At 41.9% G+C, this 22836-nt stretch overlaps 1 protein-coding gene across 11 annotated transcripts in view; it reads right to left on the bottom strand.

The window, feature by feature from the left end:
* Positions 1–22836, bottom strand: part of MARF1 (meiosis regulator and mRNA stability factor 1) — a 127066-nt gene that overhangs the window by 100743 nt on the left and 3487 nt on the right. For 9 of the 11 annotated variants that reach the window (XR_004967381.1, XR_004967380.1, XM_036307998.1 and 6 more), the window contains exons 2-17: positions 22198–22399; positions 19653–20339; positions 18748–18916; positions 17396–17622; positions 14724–14841; positions 13951–14123; positions 11841–12269; positions 11481–11638; positions 11241–11399; positions 9811–9952; positions 8945–9123; positions 7628–7708; positions 4202–4438; positions 3989–4108; positions 3143–3318; positions 172–392 (exon numbers count right to left, since the gene is read on the bottom strand). Coding sequence is in view for 9 of the 11 variants with exons in the window: in XM_036307998.1 (XP_036163891.1) it covers positions 172–392; positions 3143–3318; positions 3989–4108; positions 4202–4438; positions 7628–7708; positions 8945–9123; positions 9811–9952; positions 11241–11399; positions 11481–11638; positions 11841–12269; positions 13951–14123; positions 14724–14841; positions 17396–17622; positions 18748–18916; positions 19653–20339; positions 22198–22341 (3420 nt within the window). In the remaining 2 variants the exon portion in view is untranslated. Of the gene's footprint in view, positions 1–171; positions 393–3142; positions 3319–3988; positions 4109–4201; positions 4439–7627; positions 7709–8944; positions 9124–9810; positions 9953–11240; positions 11400–11480; positions 11639–11840; positions 12270–13950; positions 14124–14723; positions 14842–17395; positions 17623–18747; positions 18917–19652; positions 20340–22197; positions 22402–22836 lie in introns of those variants that run through there. The other 2 variants (XM_036307994.1, XM_036307997.1) reach the window with 2 other exon arrangements.

The following is a 22836-nucleotide window of genomic DNA, read 5'->3' as shown; positions in this document are numbered from 1 at the left end:
CCCTGTGCATGTCTTCTGCACTCTAAAGAAAGCCTATACAAGATGTTTTGCTCTGGACTGACTTCTTAGGAATTAATCAGGATACCAGCTATACTGGTTCTTTGGCTGAGGTAGCCAAAGTCATGGAGAAATATCCCCATCTTTAACAAATAATCCCTTAGCATTTCTTACCTGCAACACATGAGGCACTGCTTCTAATAATTCAATCAGCTTGGAATATCCATAGTCTGACACCCGGCATTGCTTTGCAAAATGGTGGTGATAGGATGGGATGAAATTACTAATTCGCATGATACAGGATGGTTGGCTCTTCAGTAAGTCAATCACTTCTCTACTGAACTGGATCAGCTGGGGGTTACCTACAGGACTTTTAGACCGTAGAAGCCAAGGGTCTAGATAGTGGGGAGAAAAAAAGAACATACATTAAGACATGAAGCATGACTTCATCGGCTGGAAGAGGTAGGTAACTAACTAACTTTGGATTCCCTTGCTTGAACTCAGTCATGACCAAGCAAATGAGATGAACTAGCTGCTTGCTTTACCTCACAGTTTCTACACCCAAGTGCGAAATAATTAACAGGCCAGCCCAACTTATTCATGGGCTGGCAAAGGTTTCCCAATACTTCTAGAAGTCAAGTTGCCAAAACAAAGAATAGTTCACCAGTGTTAACTTAAAGCATAAGTGGAAATACAAAAGAAGTTTCCAGTTTATAAGGTGGTTGTATTTCAAAGATCCAATTGTAATTTGGTCACATGGAACATACTTTCCCACAGGAACACAGTTATAAATGGTCATCAAGCAGGTAGCCCAGAAGAGCCTAATCTATCTACACTAATAAAAGAGAAAAATGGTAATTGGCGTACGACGCTACCCTTTTCATTGGCTAATCAGGCCTATATGCAAATTAACTGCCAACAAGATGGCGGCTAATTTGCATATGTAGGCACAATGCAGGGAGGCGAAAGGGAAAGCAGGAAGAAGCCCCCTGCCACTGACAGTGATCGGAAACCCAGGGGGGAGCTAAGAGCTGGGGGGCAGGGCAAAGGCGGCCCTGGGGAATGATCGGAGAATCAGGCGCCTTTGCCGCCCTGGCCAGTGATAGCAGGAAGTAGGGGTGGAGCCAGCGATGGAAGCTGGGCACGGTCGAAGCTGGCAGTCCCGGGAGCTAGGGGTCCCTTGCCTGGGCCTAAAGCGAAGCCCACGATTGCGGGGCCGCTGCAGCTGCGGGTCCCCACTGCCCGGGCCGGATGCCTAGGCCAGAGGCATTAGGCCTGGGCAGGGGCGGAGCCTGCAGCCGCGGGGAGCTGGGGGTCCCCTGCCCAGGCCTGACACCTCTGCCGGAGGCCTCAGGCCTGGTCAAGGGGCCGATCCAGTGATTGGTGATCGGAGGGTGATGAGGGTCAACTCCTCTGGCCGAGGCATCAGGCCTGGGCAGGGGGCGGAGCCGGGGATTGGGGGGATATGAGGGTCCCCTTGCCCAGGCCTGAAGCCTGGGTCAGAGGCGTCAGGCTTGGGCGGGGGGTGGAGCAAGCGATCAGAGGGAGATGGGGGTCCCCTGCCCAGGCATGATTCCTGGGCCAGAGGCCTCAGGCCTGGGCAGGGGCCAGAGACAGTGATCGGGGGAAGATGGGGGTCCCCTGTCCAAGCCTGACACCTCTGGCGGAGGCGTCAGGCCTGGGCAAGGGGCCGATCAGGCGATCGGAGGGTGATGGGGGTCTACGCCTCTGGCTGAGGCATCAGGCCTGGGCAAGGGGCAGAGCCAGCAATCAGAGGGGTCTGGGGGTCCCCTTCCCAGGCCTGATGCCTGGGCCAGAGGCATCAGGCCTGGGCTGGGGGCAGAACCAGTGATGGGGGGAAATGAGGGTCCCCTGCCCAGGCCTGGGCAAGGGGCCGATCCTGCAATTGGAGGGTGATGGGGGTCAACGCCTGAGGGCTCCCAGTATGTGAGAGGGGGCAGGCTGGGCTGAGGGACACTCCCCCCGCCCACACACCCAGTGCACGAATTTCGTTCACCGGGCCCCTAGTATATATATAAAAGCCCAGCAACCGAACAGAGAAACGACCAGAATGACCAGTCAACCAGTCGCTATGGCATGCACTGACCACCAGGGACAGGTTCTCAACACAGGAGCTGTCCCCTGGTGGTGGGTGTTCTCCCACAGTGGGAGTGCCTCTCGGCTGACCGGGATGTGCAGCGCTCCCAGAGCAGGAGCAGCCACTCAGAGGGCAGGTCCACAGCTGCTCAGCTGACTGGGATGAGCGGCTGCTCCTGCAATGGGCTGATCCCCACAGGCCACGCCCCCTACCAGTGCACGAATCTGTGCACCGGGCCTCTACTTAATGCATAAAGAAGCTGAGAATATTGCCCAAGAAACCATGGAAAGCAAGAATGTAAAACTAGCATGATATAAAACCGAGAAACTGGTTTTTGCACTTATTTTGAATGTTCATGTAAGTGAGAAGTTTTAACGGTATAACATATGAAACCCAGAGTGGTCTAGAACTGAGGTGAAAGGCAGGAGGTGGGTAAAAAGCTTTGGTATAGAGCTCCTTGGTTACCCATACCTTTCTTTATAAGGGCAGGGGGAGGTCAGGGGAGAAAAGGAGGAAGTACTGAGGGCCACAGAGAAGGAAGTGGAGGTGTAAAGGCAACAACTTAGTGTTCACAGGTAGCAGGATTAGACACCTGCGACTCAGGGAATGTCCAGAACTCAGAAACACACTCAAATCTAGGTCCAAATGCCCTGGTCCTTTAAAGTTAAATCTGTTTTCACATTTATCAAAGTCAGAAATGTCAAGCTAAAGTAATTTCAAAGGTAAATCTGCATTCAGAGGTATTTCCTTCAAATATTTGAAATTATTTTTAAAAGGACAAGTCAATTGACAAGTTGAAAAGCTCCCCAAATTAGGTAGGTAAGTAGATTTGTTACTGTGGAATTTGGGTTTTAAATTTTTAACATAATTTATGCTGGTACTTTCAAAAAATTTAGTTCTGCCAAACCTTTGCACTTTACTAGTAGAGAGCCCTTTTATGAAAGATCAAAGGAGATACCCGGGGTCCTTTACATTTGTTTAAGATAAAAGCCAATAGTCTTCTCTCGCTACAGATAGGGCTCAGAGGACCAAACACCCGACACCTACCTGTGTTTGGAGGAGGGGGCTTGTTGTGAATCCATTTCACTACCTTGATGCCATTCTGTGCAGTGGCAATGTTTACACCTGGAACACAGGTGATGAGGTGTTCTAAGGGAACAGCCCCTCGGTTTTCTGGCAATACTTCTAGTTCACCAAACTCTGCAGCATAACAATCTGGAAAGCTGAAAAAAAGGGCCAATTAATATCATGGAAAAGTAAAGCACCCACTAAACAGAAGACTTTATTTTAATGTATCCATTAATAAATAATTTAAATGCCCACAATCTGGGTTTGGAGTTAAAATTAAGGTCACTGGGAGTCCATCACGGTGGAACTGACCTCTTTGATGCATTCTGATGGTAATAGAAATTCCTGAACAGTTTTCCAGCAGAGGGGGTTACAAATAAGGCAACTGGATTCCAAGTCAGTTATTCATTTGCTTTAGTGTACTACAGGCCTTAAGGCAACTTAGTCCTGCGCTGACCCATGTTGTTCACCAGATGACCCATGGTGTGGTTAAATGAACTTATGAAGAATACTTTTACCTCTCAAATTTTGAAATCTATAACTGTTTGAGCTTATGTGTACCCTCATAGCGCTTGTGCATACTTCTATTATAGCACTTATAATCATCTCTTCTCTGTAGAAAGGAAACTCCCCTACTCATTCTTCCAAAATTCAGCACAAACATTTTCTTGTTGAAATACTGAGTGAATGGACCCATTTCAGATATATTTTAACTGACTATGAGGCTAAGGACACTTTCTTGGGGAGAGGTGTGGACAGAGAGAGAGATTTTCTATAAAGAGAACTAAGGTATCCCGTCACAATGGTTTTGACATGTTTGCTCACCTTAATAAAGGCACAGTGCCCTCGTGTGTCTGCAGAAGACTATGAACCTGGGGCCCAAACGTCTTCAAAGAGAGAATCACAAAAGGAATCTGGTAACAGTCTGGATCAAATTCGTGTTCACTGCAGAAAACAAAACAGTAGCAAGGTAATTGTAAGAGATATTCCATGACCTTATACAAAAGGATTATTTCTGAAGGGAAATGGATGTTATACCTGAAATCCTTATTGGAACAATGCTGTCTGCAGACAGGCTCATGATACTCTAACTCTTCAAATATAATTGGACTGCCGTTTGTTGAGGAGCCGTCATGGGACTGGGAAGACCCCAAGGGACTCTGTCGAGCTTGACTGCTGGGTAAGAGACACACCAGTCTTCCATTCCCATGTTCACGGATGGCGACTGTGTCTGTTAATTTATATAAATCTGACACATTCAACTTGTGTCCAAACCTAAAAGCAAGGAAAAAGAGATGCTGACTTAGAACGTCTTTCACTGATTATACAAAACACCTGTCCTGTTTAAGTAAAGGGCTACAACCAAGAATAGTGCCTGTCTCTTCAAAAGTAAAACTGGAATAATTCTACTATAAATTCATTCCCTATTGAACCAGTGATGCTTGGCATTCCTTTGAGTCATCTCAGCTCATTGCTCAGTATGATTATATCATTTGGTGGCTAGCCCCCAACCCTCACGCAGTTTCTGTAAATGCCTCACCTAATTTTCTGAAATGGAAAGCTATCTGATACGACCTCTTTCAACTTGGCTCCCCTTCACTTCAAATCCCTCTATATTACCTCACCATCTTTGCTCTGCTCCCCCAGAAGACGTATACGCCTTTCCAGCTACCACCTTGCCTTACCTATGCCTCAACCTAACGACTCATACTTCCGCTGAGACTGGACCCTTCAACTCCTCCCCCTGACATGTGTCTTTCATACTTGGAGCTTAAATGCACAGACTCTGAATCAGGGCAGGTAGATTTGAACTCATATCCTGACTCAAGCTGTATGACCATAGTCAAGTTACACAACCACTCTGGACCTCTGTTTTCCCATATGTAAAATAAGTGACAATACCTACCTCACAGTATTGATATGAGGATAAAATGTGATTCTGTTTGAGAGCTTGGCACATAGTAAGTGTTCATTAAACGACAGCTGCTCCAATGGTTTCTTCCCAGTTCCCTACACAGATGCTCATATTTCCCCTCTACCAAAGCCAGTCTCATAACTTCATCCCCTCACTCCTATTGTTCTGCTCCTGCAGAAGCACATTCTCCTGCTCTCACTCTATCTCACACGCTCCTGTCTTCCCAATAATGAAGACAGCTGGCCTCTCTGGATTTGCTTCTCCTGTTTCACCATCCAGTCTGCCAACTGTTCCCTCCAGGATTTTATCCACAGGATGCTTCAGAGATGTCTCTCACGTCACCAGTGGCCTCCTTCTCTTCCCCAAACCTCACACCACTGCCTCAGTGCCCTCAATGTTGCAAGCCACCCCTACCTCCTGGTAACACTCTCACCGCTGAGTTCTCCTCCACTTCCTGTCCTTAGTGGCATTTCTCCCAGTTCTGCCCTTCTGTTTCTCCTCCCTCTTCTCTAGTTTTATATGCTCCCATGTCTTTCATGATCACCTTTAGGCAAATAATTGTCCTTTCTGGAAGACAACTTCTTTCCCAAGGAATCCTCCAAATGTGCAGAGGATGAATCGAACTCTTGACCAGATATTCCAATAGCTCCCTAAAACTTGTATGTCCAAAACCAAGATCAAAAACTTGTACCTCCTGAACATGTTTTATTTCCCTATTTCCAGTTTAACTATACAACCATCCTCCCAGCCATCCAGTGCAGAAAAACCTCAGAATCAAAGTGACCTCTACTTTTTACCTTGCCTGCTATTTAAAACTAGTTACCAAGTCCTGTCTTACTGACAATTGAAACTACTGTGGTATCTGGTTCCTTCTGTTCCAACAGCATCTGCTCAGAACTGGGACTGCTGCAGCACTCTCCCCTCTTCGTCTCCATCCCTCTCCTGTTCATTTCATCTTAGACATGACTGTCACCAGAAGAGTCTGCCTGGAACATGGTTCCCGCTACACCTCTCCCCTCACCTCACTCCTCCAGTACTCCAGGGTTCCCATTATCCACACAAACGGTCAAGCTCCTGTTCTTTCTATCCTCTGTATCCTCAAAACATTTTCCTTTTAATGTCATTTTTTTTGGTTCTATGTAATAATGTGTGTTTTTCCTTTCCTTCCAGACATAAGCTCCTCAAGGACAAAGGCTATGTCTTCCCAGCTCAGCACTGTCCACAGAGCCTCAGCCTTTCACTCCACTGATATTTGTTGAGCATCTATTATGTGCTGGGTATCAAAGATACCTTGTTGGGTCAGATTTTGCCCTTGTCCTCCTGGAGCGTACAGTCTAGAAGATGCTCAAAATTGTTCATTCAATAAATAATAAAACTGACCAGTTAAAAAAAAAAAAAGTACTGTTTTGGGCAATGAGATTAAATTTGCTAAAAGTAAAAAATTTTTTAAAAATGCATGTTAATCCCTGGTTGGGTGGCTCAACTAATTGGAGTGTCAGCCTGTATACCAAAAGGTTGTGGGTTCAATTCCCGGTCAGGGCACATACCTACGTTGCAGGTTTTACTCCCCAGTCAGGAGTGTACCAGAGGCAACCTATCAATGTTTCTCTCCCACATCTATGATGTCTGTCTGTCTCTCTCTTAAAAAACACACACAAAAACAATAAAAACATATCCTCTAGCACAGATAGTGTGGCTCAGTGTTTGAGCATCAACCTATGAACCAGGAGGTCAGGGTTTGATTCCCAGTCAGGGCATATGCCCGGATTGTGGGCTCAATCCCCAGTGTGGATTGTGCAGGAAGCAGCCAATCAATGATTCTCTCTCATCACTAATGTTTCTATGGCCCTCTCCCTCACCCTTCCTTTATGAAATCAATAAAAATATATTTTTAAAAAACAACAAAAGAAAACATATCCTCCAGTGAGGATAAAAAAAAAAAAGAGTATGTTAAAATCAAGAAAGAAGGCAGGGGAGGGTGGTGGGAAGAGATGAACCAATGAACTTGTATGCATATATGCATAACCCATGGACACAGACCAGCCGTGGGCAAACTACGGCCCGCGGGCCGAATCCGGCCCGTTTGAAATGAATAAAACTATTGAAAAAAAAGACCGTACCCTTTTATGTAATGATGTTTACTTTGAATTTATATTAGTTCACACAAACACTCCATCCATGCTTTTGTTCCGGCCCTCCGGTCCAGTTTAAGAACCCATTGTGGCCCTCGAGTCAAAAAGTTTGCCCACCCCTGACATAGACAAATGGATGGTGAGGGCCTGGGGGTGGGGGAAGGATGGGAACGGGCTGGAATAGGTTTATGAGGGGGTCGGTGGGGGGGGGGGGGGAGGAGGACCTATGTAATACTGTCAACAATAAAGATTTAAAAAAAATCAAAATGTGAATTTGAACATCACTCTCTTTGTCTCATTTCCTCCATCAGGCTGCAAGTTCCTTAAGAGTTTTATCCCAATCACCAATCAATATTGGAATTCTGGAAGTCATGAATCAGTACGAATTACATCAATGAAAAAATAAACCTAACTTACTTTTTTTCATAGATATCTGTAAATTTTAAAAGAGGCAGACAACAGGCAGGAGCATCCTGAAGAATAGACATGGTTTCTCCACTGTAAGACAAAATCTTAATCATTAGAGAACAAATGCTGTTGGAAATCAACAGATGATTTCTAAGTTGTACTTTAAAATTGATTAACATAATGTATATACAAAATAAATTTACCAGTTTCTGGTATATCAGAATTTATTTTCCAAAAAAATCTGAGGAAAGGATTTTAGGGACAAGGCAATTAAAAAATATTAAGTCACACTGGGATTTTCCTCTGACTCAAGCATAAGGCTTTCTACCTGTGTATCAGAAAGACCCTGACTACTCAGTAAGACAAGCACCTTGTTAATTCAGAGCAAAAGGCGAATAGCTTGAAAGTCTCCTGCTACACTGTGGTTCATATGTTAGAAATATGGGAGTAGAATTCCTGTAGTTAAAGATACAATTGAGTATGATATCATTTCAAATATGGTTTTAAAAAACAAAAAGGCACCAAAAATACTCAAAGGGAAAACAAAAGCCAAACTGTTAAGAGTGAATGGCTTTGAGCCATAGGATTTTGGATGATCCCCCCACCCTCCCACCCCCCTTTGCTTCTTCTGTTTCTGAACTTCCCAAATTTTCTTCCATGAGTATTATTTTTATTCTTGGGAGGGAGAAGGGAAAGAGAAACAATTTACAATAATGAAGTGTGTATCATAGAAAAGATCTTGACTCCAAACAGATATTCAGGAGTGAGTCCTGTTTTACTATACTCCAAACAGTGAGAGCCAAAGAAGAATCAAAGCTTATTCTCAATAAAACCATCACCAGATTCCTAAGATTGATATAGTAGGAATGAGAATTACAGGGCTGGGGTCTATTTAACATTATGGATATATCTGCAGTTGAGAGCTTGTAGATCTACCCTCTACAGACTAATCCACCTTCTACTAAGATTTGAAAAATAATATTTCACTTTCCAGGCTCATAAACTTTTATTGTCAAGGTCTACTATTTTTAGAAGCTGTCTGGGTATGTGGCGTATCATTTCACTTTCAAGTGCCTGCCAAATTTAGGTGTGCTTCACTTTTGGTTAATGACTTGAACAAGAGTCAAATTCTATCTAGCTTATTTCTAATTTATCTTTTCTAATTTCTAGTTTACTTCTAATTCTATCAATTTAGAATAAGCATTACTGCATATGTAATTACCACGACAGTTTGGGATTGTGCTAAAATCTATTTTTATTATTTATAAAATTATTTCAGGGCCAAAATGTTATTTCCTGAAATAAATGGCTTGTTTGGGTTTTTACCTCAGTAAAGAGAGTGATTTATTAGCAGCTCCTGTGGCAAGTGAGACCAGGATCTTCTTACTGCCAATTTTGTATCTGTGGAGGGTATTCACCGCACTGATTGCTTCTTGTAAGTTTTCCATTTGAACAACAGCCCTGAGCTGATAATCTGTGTGGGGGCTGAGCTCCACACTCTTCACCTACAGCAGTGAGAAAGACAACAGATGCTATGTCTTCTGATTTAAACATCGAAGGTGAATCATTAAGGGACACATTTGTGGACTTCAGTGAAGTGAGGAAACTTGTCTATATTCTGCACTTCAGCCAACTAGAACCTAAATGACCCAAGGTCAGGGACGTGACACTGGTCTGGCCAGCCTGTGTGCTCTGGCACGCACAGCTCTCTGATGCAGGCTCAGAGGCCAACACGGGCAAGAGGTGTTTAGGAGTCTTCTCTCGGCCCTGCAAAAACCTGGGGCATAGCCATTTTAAGAACCAGGAAAAGGTGTGCAATTTTAGCACACTCCACCTAAAAACTGAATCGGATACAGTAAAATATTACCAAAAACAGCCAGCATTATTTTAGAATCCTATTTCTAGATTTTAGCAGCCAGAGCCAACGAAAACCCATCAATGTTTTATTTCCTAAAGTGCTATTTTAAATCCCTGCCCATGACCACAAATGCTTCTCTGCTAGGCTTCTTGCTCTCTGGGGCTGGGTCCTAAAAACTGGATGGATGGCACCACTGAGAGCAGACAAAGGAAGGAGCTCGGGCTCGTTCGGTAACACGTATCCTGGCTGTGGTTATGAGTGCTGAATTAAGTTATCTCAATTTGAAATGTCAGCAAAGGGTAAGACAAAGGCAAGAACAAGAGTGAGAGATTACCTTGCCATGCCTAGAAAATGCTTCCTGTAGGAGCTGCTGCAGCTCCTTCCGGGATACTCTGTAGTCTATGTTACTGATCTGGATGTCAGCACCATTTGCAAATGGGTCTGGGCAGTCGGCACCAATGCTTGAATTTGCAACACTGAAAGCAAGAGGGGACACTCTGTTTAAAAGGGTTGGAGACATGCTCCTGCTTACGACATACACAGTGAGATTATTTTTTAAGATGGCATTCTATTTAGTTTGTATCATTTAGGCTTTCTTTGAAACTATATATAGACAGAGCTTGCCACAATGCAATTTGGTTTTCAAATGTGTTTTTGTCTTCCACATATATTGTCAAAAGTACTACCTGTTGACCCCATATTAATAACCAGTGAATTATTTAATATGAAATATTCTTTCATTGGATAATTCAAAGCTAAAGGTAGAAATAATAGGCAGACCTAATGAATTAATTTTCCACTCTGATCATTTATTCTTAGGAAATTAGCTTTAGCTTGTGATAACCAATGTAAGTCCTTAACCACCCCTAGCTTTGAAAAAGCTAGATATTCTTACTCATATGTTGCATTTCTTCCCCATGTAAGAAAAAGAAGTTTTGTGTACATTTTAAAATGTAATTATAGCCCTAACCGGTTTGGCTCAGTGGATAGAGCGTCAGCCTGCGGACTCAAGGATCCCAGGTTCGATTCCGGCCAAGGGCATGTACCTTGGTTGCGGGCACGTACCTTGGTTGCGGGCACATCCCCAGTGGGGAGTGTGCAGGAGGCAGCTGATCGATGTTTCTCTCTTATAGATGTTTCTAACTCTCTATCCCTCTCCCTTCCTCTCTGTAAAAAAATCAATAAAATATAAAATGTAATTTTACAGGTCCAACATTGCCTTCATAGTGAGTCTTCACCAACTCAGCAGAACACCTACAAGGCTAGAAGGAGTTCATGGGATGCCACATGGCCTTATGGCTCCTTCCGTCTTCCAAGCTTCCAGAATTACTCAGTGCGAGTGTTTAGAAAGCTTAGATAAGGTAAGTGTTATACAGATCCTTACAGTGGTTTACAGAGGCCCTTACTTCTTGTAATTATCCTATGAATAAGAATAACCAATGTATGTCTAGTTTGGGCCTTTTCCTCAACATGATGAGGCGATAAGGAAATGGCAAGGACATCCTCACGTGCCTCCCTGGCCAGGAACTCCAGGACAAGCTTCTTTCTCTGACTTCTGCTTACTGATGCCCACGTGGAGAAGGGAAAGATGGTGAGAAGCACTGCCCCCAAATGTTAGCTAAAATTACCTGGGGCAAGGGGGCTGACAGAAGAGGGATGAGACTTTTCTTTTACTTTATGTGCTTCTGTGTTGCTTGAATTCTTTTAAACAAACATATCTTCTATTGCACATAACCACTCCTTGGATCAAGAAGCTGGACTTACCGAGAAGACCAAGATGGAGATGTGAGCAGAGAACTGATTTGCCTGGATGCAATCAACTTGCTAAAAGCAGACGGGTAACTCACTTGGAACAAAGTCTCCTCTTTGTTTTTTTTCTCTACAGGAGAACTGGTAACACTTCGGGCACTGAGGTTCTCTTTTCTAATGAAGGGAAAAATCAGAGGTTATTTGTTTTCCCTCACTTTGGAGAAGCAACTATGAGAAAAGAGTAATTCAACCTACTTCGGATTGGTTTTGTAAACGGATTCTGCCAACCCGGAGTTTTTTAGTGTGGGTGCTACGACACTCGAGTTTCTGTGAGGAGGTGCCACCAGCCTCAGGTTACCCTGCTGGGATTCACTGTTTCTAGTACCAGTTTTTGACTCCAGACGGCACAGCTCCTTAAAAGAGACAAGTGCAGAAGAATTAAAAATTTAAGTACCCAAGGTCTGTCAGACCCTGTACAGAAATCATGTCACTTTGAGTTATCATCAAAATGGAAATAAAAAAAGGACAGAACAAAAGCAAGCGGGCCTATAAAACACAGAGACGAAGAAACCAAACCTATCATAAACTTCAGAAAGCAAGAGGTACCATAATTACCTGTAAACTTTTCACATTTGTGTTTTTTGCAGCAGATCCAGAATTTGCCTGCGACCCTTTTCCAGGCATGGCTTTGGCACTGGAAGATTGCTCATTTGCATCTTTGATGAGGCACAATTTTGGAATCTTAAGTTTTTTTGGAGACTTCACTTTATCAGGAATTGCATTTGAACTATTTGTTTCACAGAGTTCTTTATTTTTGGGAGTAAATGACACGATGATCCTATTCCCAAAGACATCTTCATTTTCCATTCGCTTCTGAGCCCGTTCTGCACTATCTTGGTTTATGAAGCGGAGGATTGCACTGCAGCCCGTGATGCTCAGCACTTTCCCACCACAGTTGTCGGACAGGCGTCTGAGCCTGTTGCTGACGCTCTTGCCATCTTTATTTGCTGGTAGGTTATAAACATAGAGCAGAGTGTGGCACTGCTGACACAGAGGAGAAGTGTTACAACAGGTTAACTCAAGGGCACACATTTAATTACAAAATAAGAACAAGAAATCATCTCCAACAAGCTTGAGACCTCGGAGGGAAGGTAAATAATGATTTTGATGGGAGAAGGTGAACTTATTTAGATTAAAAAACATAGAAAAAGAGAACTGTATCTGAAGCTATCACTCTAGTGAATGAGACTGATGATTCAATTTCTGAATAATGTTTTGTTTTGTTTTTTTAACCATAAGGAATAAAGATCTCTATAGTGGGCAATCTTTCACCTAAAATACACCTGACTTCAAGGTCTTCCAAATTAGAAAAGTGAGTGCAAACAGAAGCAGAAGGATGAAAAATGCAGCTATAGCCAAACGGCTAAAAACATAATGAATAACAACAAAAATTAATTAGGAGGGTGGTTCAAAGACTGAAGTTGGGTCAGACTCTGGTATCCCCAACTGGGTTATCCTTAGCATGTGTTTAACCTTGGCTTGTTCTGGGTGTCAGGGAATACAGGGAGACTAGCAGCTCAAGTGCTTGGATCAGGGGCCCTAGGGTCGTCTCTGCTCTTCCATGATCAAGCTGTGTGACCTCCAATGAATTGCCTACTTTTTCTAAGTGCTGACTTTCTCCTCCCTAACATAAGGACATTGGATGAGATCATCGCTAAGGTACTTCGGTAACTCTCAAGTTATCTAATTACATTAAAACTGCACTTAATGTATGGGATTGCCTACTCTTCTGCTTCATCTCCACCAGTGATGGCGAACATTTTGAGCTCGGCGTGTTAGCATTTTGAAAAACCCTAACTTAACTCTGGTGCCGTGTCACATATAGAAATTTTTTGATATCTGCAACCATAGTAAAACAAAGACTTATATTTTTGATATTTATATTATATATTTAAATGCCATTTAACAAAGAAAAATCAACCAAAAAAATGAGTTCACATGTCACCTCTGACACGCGTGTCATAGGTTCCATCACTGATCTACACTATAGCTCCTCTCCATCGTTACTATTTCTTTAGGAGTTACATAAATCATCTCCAAGCAACTTATTAATGTTGTTCAGCATTGCAGTAAACATTCCTGTCCCGAATCAAGAAATGCTCATCTTGCTGGAAAAAACTCACCTTCTCCTATCATGTGGCTTAACAGGCTATAGGTGTAGCAATAACCATTCCTACCTTCCTGTGCACTTGCATGACATGGAGTGCAACTACAGAAAACAGGCTCAGAGGCCTGCTGAGGACTTACATTTTAAATGCCTGAAAACTTCACAATTCCTCTATTTGACTCCAAACACACCAGTTGGTACAAACCATCACCATATTCTTTACCCAAAACACTTGAAAGCAAAAGGAATAATAACTCTTATTCCATTATTTCTATCCCTCTGACACAAAGCATTGTTAGCTATGGAGACACTGGCCAGTGGCTATTATTGGTAAGGTAAATCTAAGTCAATTTTAAAAATAAAAACAACATTCATACATATCAAGTCTCTGTATATTTGTAAGAGAAGAACTGAAGATTGCTAACCCTTATTTCAAAATCTGGCTAGACCTCCTATAACGAAGAGTTTCCTCTAGGCTTGGAGACCCCTTGCTCAGGGCTTCTTCAACCTCCCTAATCTAGTGCTGGAATATAGCAAAGAGAAGGCAAACTCACTTACTGGCATTTTTAGTGGTGACCTGGGGGGCAAGTCGGAAATGAATTCTTCAAATCTAATCAATTCATTAGCATGATGCAGCAGTGCTTCTGAGGCCTGGTTTTTATGGATCAAAATTATGTGAAAACCATGTCTGTGTCTCAGGTCACTAAGTTCCAAGGCAAAATTGACATCAGCTGAAAGGTAAGATACAGCCCAATCCCATCCCCAAACATTAGAAACACTTGAGAAAGACAGACTCCCTCCTCCCTTTTGAATGTCTGCCATGAAGTAACTGCTTGAGCTAAAGCCGACCCCTCCCCCTCCCTTTTTAGAACAGGAACACATTTGATGTCAGAGGAATTAGCATGGTAAGACAATTGTACCACATACTTATACTGAATCCCAAGATTACTTCTAGTCATAACAGGGAGCAAATATTAATATTTTGGGGAGTGTCAACTTTGGACATTACTCATCTTAGATTTTTAAGATTAGCAGCATTGGCCCAGGGTTAAAAACAACATCAGAGTTTTCTTTTTTTTTAAAAAAAAAAAGAAAAAATTACATTTTCTTTAATAAACTTGGCCCCATAAGAATCCTTACTCAAGTTCCAAGGAGAAAATACAGAATTCCATGTAGACCCATTTTTATTTCCCAGACAGTTCCCAGACATAAGCATAAATATGTCCAATGTACTTCAGCCTCTTTCGGACACATTTTACTTTAACATGTTCTGGCTCCTACAATCCCCACACAGCGCATTTAGCTACAATGAGCAGATGTTCCACACTTACTCGACACAAGAACCACGGTAGCTGGAGCAGTGTGCGTATTTGCAAACCTTCGGAGGCTCTGGCGGAGTTTGTCATCAGCGGCATTCTTCGCAGTAGCATTGATGTGGGCAACAGTTACCTGCATTAATTTATAATAAGGACAAATGAGCAAAGGCTGAGGTGAGAAAATCACTACACATCTTAACAGACTGTCTTTGAGGAAATAAAATCTTTCACTATTATTATTATTGCAACTTGAAATGGGAAAAAATTGCAACCAGGTGTCAATAATTTCAAATTTGATTCTCCATAAGAATTGCCTGCTTCCATTATTGCCCCCCTCTCCTCTCTAATCTGCTTTTGCACTCCATCCATGCCCCTATCAGAAATTAGGCAGAGAAAAGGAAGTGAAATTTGAAGCAGTTGCATGAACTCTCACGAAGAGCTTTTACCAACAATTTGGGAATAGCAGAGATCTGATATATGATTAAAATAATATTTGGGGCTGGTGTCATTTGTCTATGCTATATACACTACGCCTTTCAGGATCTGGGGTCAGGTAGTGAACAGGAGAGGCATCTAGCCTTTAGGGAGCTAAACTGTGTTTATTCCTATTAAAATTATCAGGCTTGCTCTGGCTGGTGTGGCTCAGTAGTCTGCACACTGAAGGGTCAAAGTCTCAATTCCCAGTCATGGGCATGCATCTGGGTTGCAGGTTTGATTCCTCAGTCCTGGCTGGGATGCATGTGGGAGGCAACCGATCGATGTGTCTGTCACATAGATCTTTCTCTATCTCATTCCCCTCCCTCTCTAGAAATCAATTGAAAAATATCCTTGGGTGAGGATTAACAAAAAAAAAAATTATCAGGTCATAAATAACAGTCTTCAAAGCAAAGAAAGTTTTGAGAGGTGCCACAACTACATGCAAAACACAATAGATTAGTTTTTATAAAGAACATAAGTATATAATTTTAGACACCAATATGGCATATCAATGGAATTACTTGTCTAAGAGTCAAAAGAACTGGATTCTAGTTCCAATTTAAGAGAACAGACTTTGGGGTCAATCTGGATTTAAATCTTAGTTATCTACTTACTGTCCATGTGATCCTAAAAAAGTTGCTTAAGTCCAGCCGGTATGGCTCAGTGATTGAGCATCGACCCACAAACCAAGTGGTCACTGGTTTGACTCCCAGTCAGGGCACATATCCGGGATGTGGGCTCAATCCCCATTAGGGGGCATACAGGAGGCAGTTGAATGATGTTTCTCTTTTATCGATGTTTCTATCTCTCTATCCTCCCTTCCTCTCTCTTGATTTTAAAATCAATTTTTAAAAAAAGTTGCTTAGCCCTAACCGGTTTGGCTCAGTGGATAGAGTGTCGGCCTACGGACTGAAAGGTCTTAGGTTCGATTCCGGTCAAGGGCATGTACCTTGGTTGTGGGCACGAGGCAGCTGATCAATGTTTCTCTCTCATCGATGTTTCTAACTCTCTATCCCTCTCCCTTCCTCTCTGTAAAAAAATCAATAAAATATATTAAAAAAAAAAAAGTTGCTTAAGCCTTGGTCAGATGGCTCAGTTGGCTGGAGCATCGTCCCCATACACCAAGGTCATGAGTTCAATCCCAGGTCGGACACATAAAAGAATCAATCAATTATTGCATAAATAAGTGGAACAACAAAGTGATGCCCTAACCGGTTTGGCTCAGTGGATAGATCGTCGGCCTGCAGACTGAGGGGTCCCGGGTTCAATTCCGGTCAAGGGCAAGTACCTTGGTTGCAGGCACATCCCCGGTAGGGGGAGTGCAGGAGGCAGCTGATTGATGTTTCTCTCTCATCGATGTTTCTAACTCTCTATCCCTTTCCCTTCCTCTCTGTGAAAAATCAATAAAATATATTTAAAAAAATGTTTCTCTTTCTCTTTCTGCCCTCCCCCGCCCTCTCCCGACTCTCTCAAATGAATTAAAAAAATTTTTAAGTTGCTTAACCACTTTGGGGGTCTCAATTTCATTCGTAAATTTCAGATAATAAATCCTATGAGCCTTGTTCACAGAGCAATTATGAAAATCAAAGGAAACCATTATACAAGTATATCACTAGTCACATACGAGTAGCATTACTGAAAAATTAGACACGATTAGATGATTGCTAGTACAGCAGGCCCTCAAATAACATCATTTCGTTCAATGTCATTTTGTTATAACACTGGTGAATTGCTATAGGACAGCCTTCCTAATGCCACGACCCTTTAATACAGTTCCTCATGTTGTGGTGACCCCCAATTTCATTGTTACAAATTGAACATAATTAAAGCATAGTGATTAATCACAAAAACAATATGTAATTATATATGTGTTTTCCGATGGTCTTAGGTGACCCCTGTGAAAGGGTCGTTCGACCCCCAAAGGGGTCGCGACCCACAGGTTGAGAACCGCTGCTATAGGAACTTAACTCTTGTTTATATCTATTAGCCTATGGGGCAAAACTGGTTTCATTATATGTCATTTCACTTGAAGTTGTAGAACCTATTGACAATGTTAAGTGAGGATTTACTGTATTTTAGAAATAATCTTTTGCTAATTTCCTTTATTTCCAAATGCACATTAAACAAATTTTGAATTGTAATTCTTTGAAAGAAAATCACATGTACCTATTCTTCTACCATAATAGATTAAAACTGTTTTATTTTTTTACCTGGCAATTATTCAGCTCTTGAATAACTTCTTTGTTTTCTTTACTGATGTCACAAACACAGATGAATTCTGCTTCTCTATGGCCTTTAAAAAACTTCTCACGGATTCTATGTACAACAGCAGAGGCTGAGCGGCCAGAGGGAACTGAGCAGTTTTCAATATCCCAAAAAACTCCAATGGGGGGTAAGTTTTCCAGCAGCTGTCCGGCTAGTGCAACTTCTGGTGAGCCTTAAGAAATGTTAACACTTTCAATTATACATAATGAAAAAGAAATGGCAAATTAAAATAAAATAGCTATCTATCATTCTTAGTGGCAGAAAATCGAAATAATTGATGGATATTAATTTTAAGGATACCAACCTCACTGGTTGATCTAATAAAACAAAAACCCCCCAAGCTGTCATAGTACCTCTAGCAATTATTCCTATTTTTCAGAAGAGAACAAACTAAAAAAGGTTAATTTACTTTAAGCCCACAATAATCCATCGCAAAGCCTGAGCCATCCTCATGCTGACCACTTATGCATCTCTAAATACTAACACGTAGGTGAATGGATGCTGCAGCCCTGGGATCCGATTTCCATGCTCTGCCCCATTGGAAAGAACAATGAAGAGGTAACAAAAGTTTTTACTGTCGATTTTAAATGATTTTTAGTGCAGCATTAACATCTGATTTAATATTTTTTAAATGTTTTTAAAAAATAAAATATCACATTAGTTACTTTTGGGGAAAATGCTCTTAGGTTTTCAAATGTCATTTTTCACCAGTCATTACCAAACCTTTCTAAAGACTTACAGCTTCTAGAGAGTATACAATAAATAAGTGTGATTATTAACCTAAGTTGACACCATGTCCCATCCAGTACCTATTTCTCCTAATGTACTCCCCATTTTTCTACACACAACTTCTGATTTCAATTAGCCCCAGCCCAATATAAAGGGCAAGTGAGCCCAGCTGGCATGGCTCAGTGGTTGAGCATCCTTGACCTGTAAACCAGGAGGTCACAGTTCGATTCCTGGTTAGGGCACATGCCTGGGTTGCAGACTCAATCCCATTGTGGGGCGTGCAGGAGGCAGCTGATCCATGATTCTCTCTCAACATTGCTGTTTCTCTCTCTCTCCCCCTATCCCTTCCTCTTTGAAATCAATAACAATATATTTTTAAAAATATAAATAAAGGGCAAATAACATACTGATCTATAAAAATAAAAATATTTTTACCAAGAGATGGAAATGGACACTCACATACACAGTAGCTTTAGAACCACAAGGACTCTTTTACAGGCAATGCACAGTTAGGATATGATATTGAAAACTACTTAAATATGCACATTTATACCATACTGTCATTTACCAAATTTCGAAGCAGCTTTGTCTAGACTGGTCGCCAATAACAATGTGGTCTCCTTCCCTTTGGTTCCACAGCCATTACACAGAGGAACAGTAACAGGTGCAGTTTGAGTATTTGGAGGTGGTATATTTGGCCAGACTTTAGCAGCAGCAATTATACTATTTCTTGCCGGCTGTTTTAAAAATTTTTTTAAAAAGGGTTTCAGATATATCATTTCAGAATTATATACAACAACTGAAAACACATTCCAAGTGTTTCTCCTTTCCAGATGCTAAGCTAACCTCTAATAAAATACCTTTTCAAATCATCTTTCCTAGACTTTTAGTTATCAATTCATAAACTCACTCGAAGAAGTGACTTGAAATGATCAGGAGAGAGAGTCACATGATCAGACCTTTACATTCTGGGGCATGTGTCTGCTGCAATGGAGACCTCAGACACACTTTACATAAAGGGAATTAAAGTGTTCACTTAAACACAAGTGGGACTGAGGCCAAGTTTCAAGTTCCTCAAATTACTACAAAAGGACAACATGCAATTACCTACATTACATGAATGGGTTCGTGTACAGGGTGTCATAAGAAATCACAATCGTGCTGTAGCCTTTAAAGACAAAATAGTACACGAGGCTTTGCTGAACTAGGTTTACATGTACAAAACAGATTTATCTCAAGGGGCCCTAACAGGGTAAACTATATAAATAATTACTCTCTACCTATCTGAATGGTCCCTCCCATTTTACCCATAGCTTTGGGACCAGCAGAAGTTATGCTCATGGGAAGAAAGCAACATCATGGAAGAATCTTCAACCCCATGAAAAATAAAGGCTTTTCAAGATATATCCACTTTAAAAATGTCATTCCTCAAACCTCAGCTGCCCCCAACATATCAAATAAAAAGATACAAACCTTGTTTAGACAGTCTTCGCAGTAAAGGGAGCCCTTTAAACACACCGGAGGGACCACATTTAGGTGCAAAGAGCTGGTGCACAAGTGAGGTGTTAGCTCCGACTGTGAAATGTGCTCTTCCAAATGCCCTGGAGCCCCACTTGTGAAATCAGAACAGGGGAAATAGCCAGCAGAGGTGCAGCCCTGGAGAGCCGGGAACTGATGTAGCTTGTGCACGTTACCATGGCATGACTGGAAATGGAGCTTTCCACAACAGGGCAGGTGTTGGCAGGAAGAGAGGTTACTTTCTGGACACGTGCTGGGAAAGTCACTTGCAATGCCGGCCATACTGTTCCTAGCTAAGGCATTCTGGAGTGAAGGTGAAGACTGAAAAGCAAGTCCTGACCCTACCTGGCATGTGATTGTCCTGGTGCTCTGTGAGTCTAACACTGTGCCCGTATGAATCAAGCTACCAGTACCTCCGCCACCGCCACCGCCACCGCCAAAATGCATTGGTGAAGTGGAGGGTTCATTAGTGCAATGAGCACAGCAGCTTACTTTGGGGACAGTTGGAAGCTGTATTTTAGTTTTCTGAAGAGAATGAGTATCTGGAAGTGGAACTGCTGGGAAAAGTTTAGAGCCAGTATGAAGGGGAGATGGTACATCCTTTAATTCCACAGCAACTTTCTTGTTCTCCATGTAATCTTTCTGAGAAAAAAAAAATCAGAACACCAGTTAATTTTATGAGGTCAGAGATTTTTGGTTACATCCTATTGCATTCAACAATGGAAACGATTCGATCCTGTTTATACCACTCAATCATGAACAAACAAAATGGAATACCAACTAAAACCAGTGGCATTGTTCAGAGAGGCCTGCAGGAGGTGAACATGGAAAGACAACCAAAGGTAAGACGGTGTTCTTCCGGAATTTTAAGAGACTAGGGGAGGGGTCTTTGGTAAGCCGGGTTAATCATCTATGTCCCAGTTACCTCCTTTTGATAACTTCCCCTTGTCTCACGGCATCTTCTGAAGACAAAATAGGTGGTATGAAAACAACACAGTCACAGCAGCATTCAATAAAGATGGCTTAAAAGCAAAGTGCTTTGCAGTAAAATCATAAGGGGTTTTAGTAAGGTTCTTCAGAGAAGATTCCAAGCACTATGGATGAGCTCAGCCATCTCCCCAAGTGACCCATCTGTGGAAAAGTCTATAAACGTGTTGCTGATGACATTTAGCAAACCCTAGAATATCATGGCCTAAATCCCTAATGCCAACAATTATTCTGTGGTCAGTGAAAAAAATTAGGATAATTAGAAAACTGGGAAGAGATACAAGAGAAATAGTTTGTCACATTCCTCCAACATAGACACAGGAGGCCAGTAAATTTAAAAAGGTTGTGGTATGGCGTTAGTGTCAGAGGCCTTGGCTTGCATGTGATACTCAGCAGTTTTATGACCTTGAGTAAGTTACTTAAGCCCTCTACACTTCCATTTCCTCATCTTTCAACTGGGAACAACGGGATGTACTTCTGACAACTGTTAGAAGGATAAAATAAGATCATGCACATAAATCTCTCAGCAGAGTTCCTGGACCCTGAAAGGAGATCTAACTAATCAAGAGCCTTTATGGACTGACTGCAGGCTTTACCAAGATGAAGAAGATGCCCTCGTATAGTGATTGAGACATGCTCATCCCTGGAAGCATAGAGGGTCCATCTGACTTCCATGATTTCACTCCTTTTGCTGTGATTCTATATTCATTCAGGAGGAATCTGGATTTTCAGTTAGATTTTTCTTAAAAGGGAGGTAACAGCAATGGGCTGACCATCCAACAAGCACTATATTCTGCCCTTTTGGTAATTACAGTTCAGGCTGGAAATGAATACGCTGCCATTCTGATTTATACAAATCTGGCTCTTATGGCAAGGTTATTGTGAGTTGGTACCCTTGAACACACTCAATTCTGAATGCCACTGACAAAAATTAGGTGTCTGGATCTGGCCCTAGCTAATTTGGCTCAGTGGATAGAGCATCAGCCTGCAGACTGAAGAGTCCCAGGTTTGATTCCGGTCAAGGGCACATGCCCAGGTTGCAGGCTCAATCCCCAGTAGGGGGCATGCAGCCAATCAAGGATTCTCTTCACCATTGATGCTTCTCTCTCTCTCTCCCTCTCTCGTCCTCTCTAAAATCAATTAAAAAATATATATTTTTTAAAAAAATTTCAGAAGGCTACAGTAAAATAAAATCTATTTTATATTTTCTCCAATTGTATTCTACAATGTGGATTTATCTTTGAAATCCATGACTTTAATGAGAAAAAAATCTTCCCAAAATGTTAACATTAAGTATTTAAATCATCTACTGTTATTTAAGAGTGGACATACAGGAGTCAAAAAATTATGCTCATTGAGTCAGGAATTATAATAATGTTCTACAAGAAGTAATATAAGTAAGATGCCAGGAAAACTCAGCACAGACTCCAGGGAGAGCAACTGCCCCAGAACAGATGGAGCTCCCATCTATTGCATTAGGAATTGCTATGTCCTTAGTCTTGCACATAGTTACCGTTTGGGGACTAAGTGGTAACATCTGCTCAGGACGAGAAAAGCAATTAGAGAATTTCCAAAGCCATGGCTTAGCACCATTATCTTGTTGAAGCCATCCGAGTGTTCTACTACAGGAGTTCTCAGTTCCGTTTCCTTCCATCATATAGCCACACAAAGTTGTTCAACATTCTTTCACCTTTCTTTTCTCTCATTCTTCCACCCTGTTGAGAATGAGATTTCAATGTTATTTATATGCACAAGGACAAATTTTACTATTAAAATGTGAGACTGCAACTATATTAATGGTGCAATGGCTCCCAACAAGTAAGATCTTAAGGAGCAAAAGCAGAATGGCTTTCAAAGCATATTACAGGTTACTGACATTTGGTAAACTTGGTTGACTGTTTATGCTTAAATTCTGACTGCATCCACCTGTTTTTTTAAAAAATCGGCCTCTTCCATTTCTCATGTTCTATAATTCTTTCAATAAAAATGAACTCCAGATGAGCCCTACTTCTTTTCTATAGACAGCCATGCTTGAGAGAAGTCGCCAAATCTTGGACACCTGCATATCCCGAGTGAAACCTCTCCTCTTCACTTAGCTGGAAACAACCTCCTCTAGCCCTGAGTAGACGTTTTCTATAGTTTTTCTTAATTC

Source organism: Myotis myotis, unplaced genomic scaffold, assembly GCF_014108235.1.
Source record: "Myotis myotis isolate mMyoMyo1 unplaced genomic scaffold, mMyoMyo1.p scaffold_m19_p_5, whole genome shotgun sequence".
Classification (NCBI taxonomy): domain Eukaryota; kingdom Metazoa; phylum Chordata; class Mammalia; order Chiroptera; family Vespertilionidae; genus Myotis; species Myotis myotis.
The sequence above is the reverse complement of the archived record's forward strand: the minus strand, read 5'-3'. Positions and strand labels throughout refer to the sequence as shown.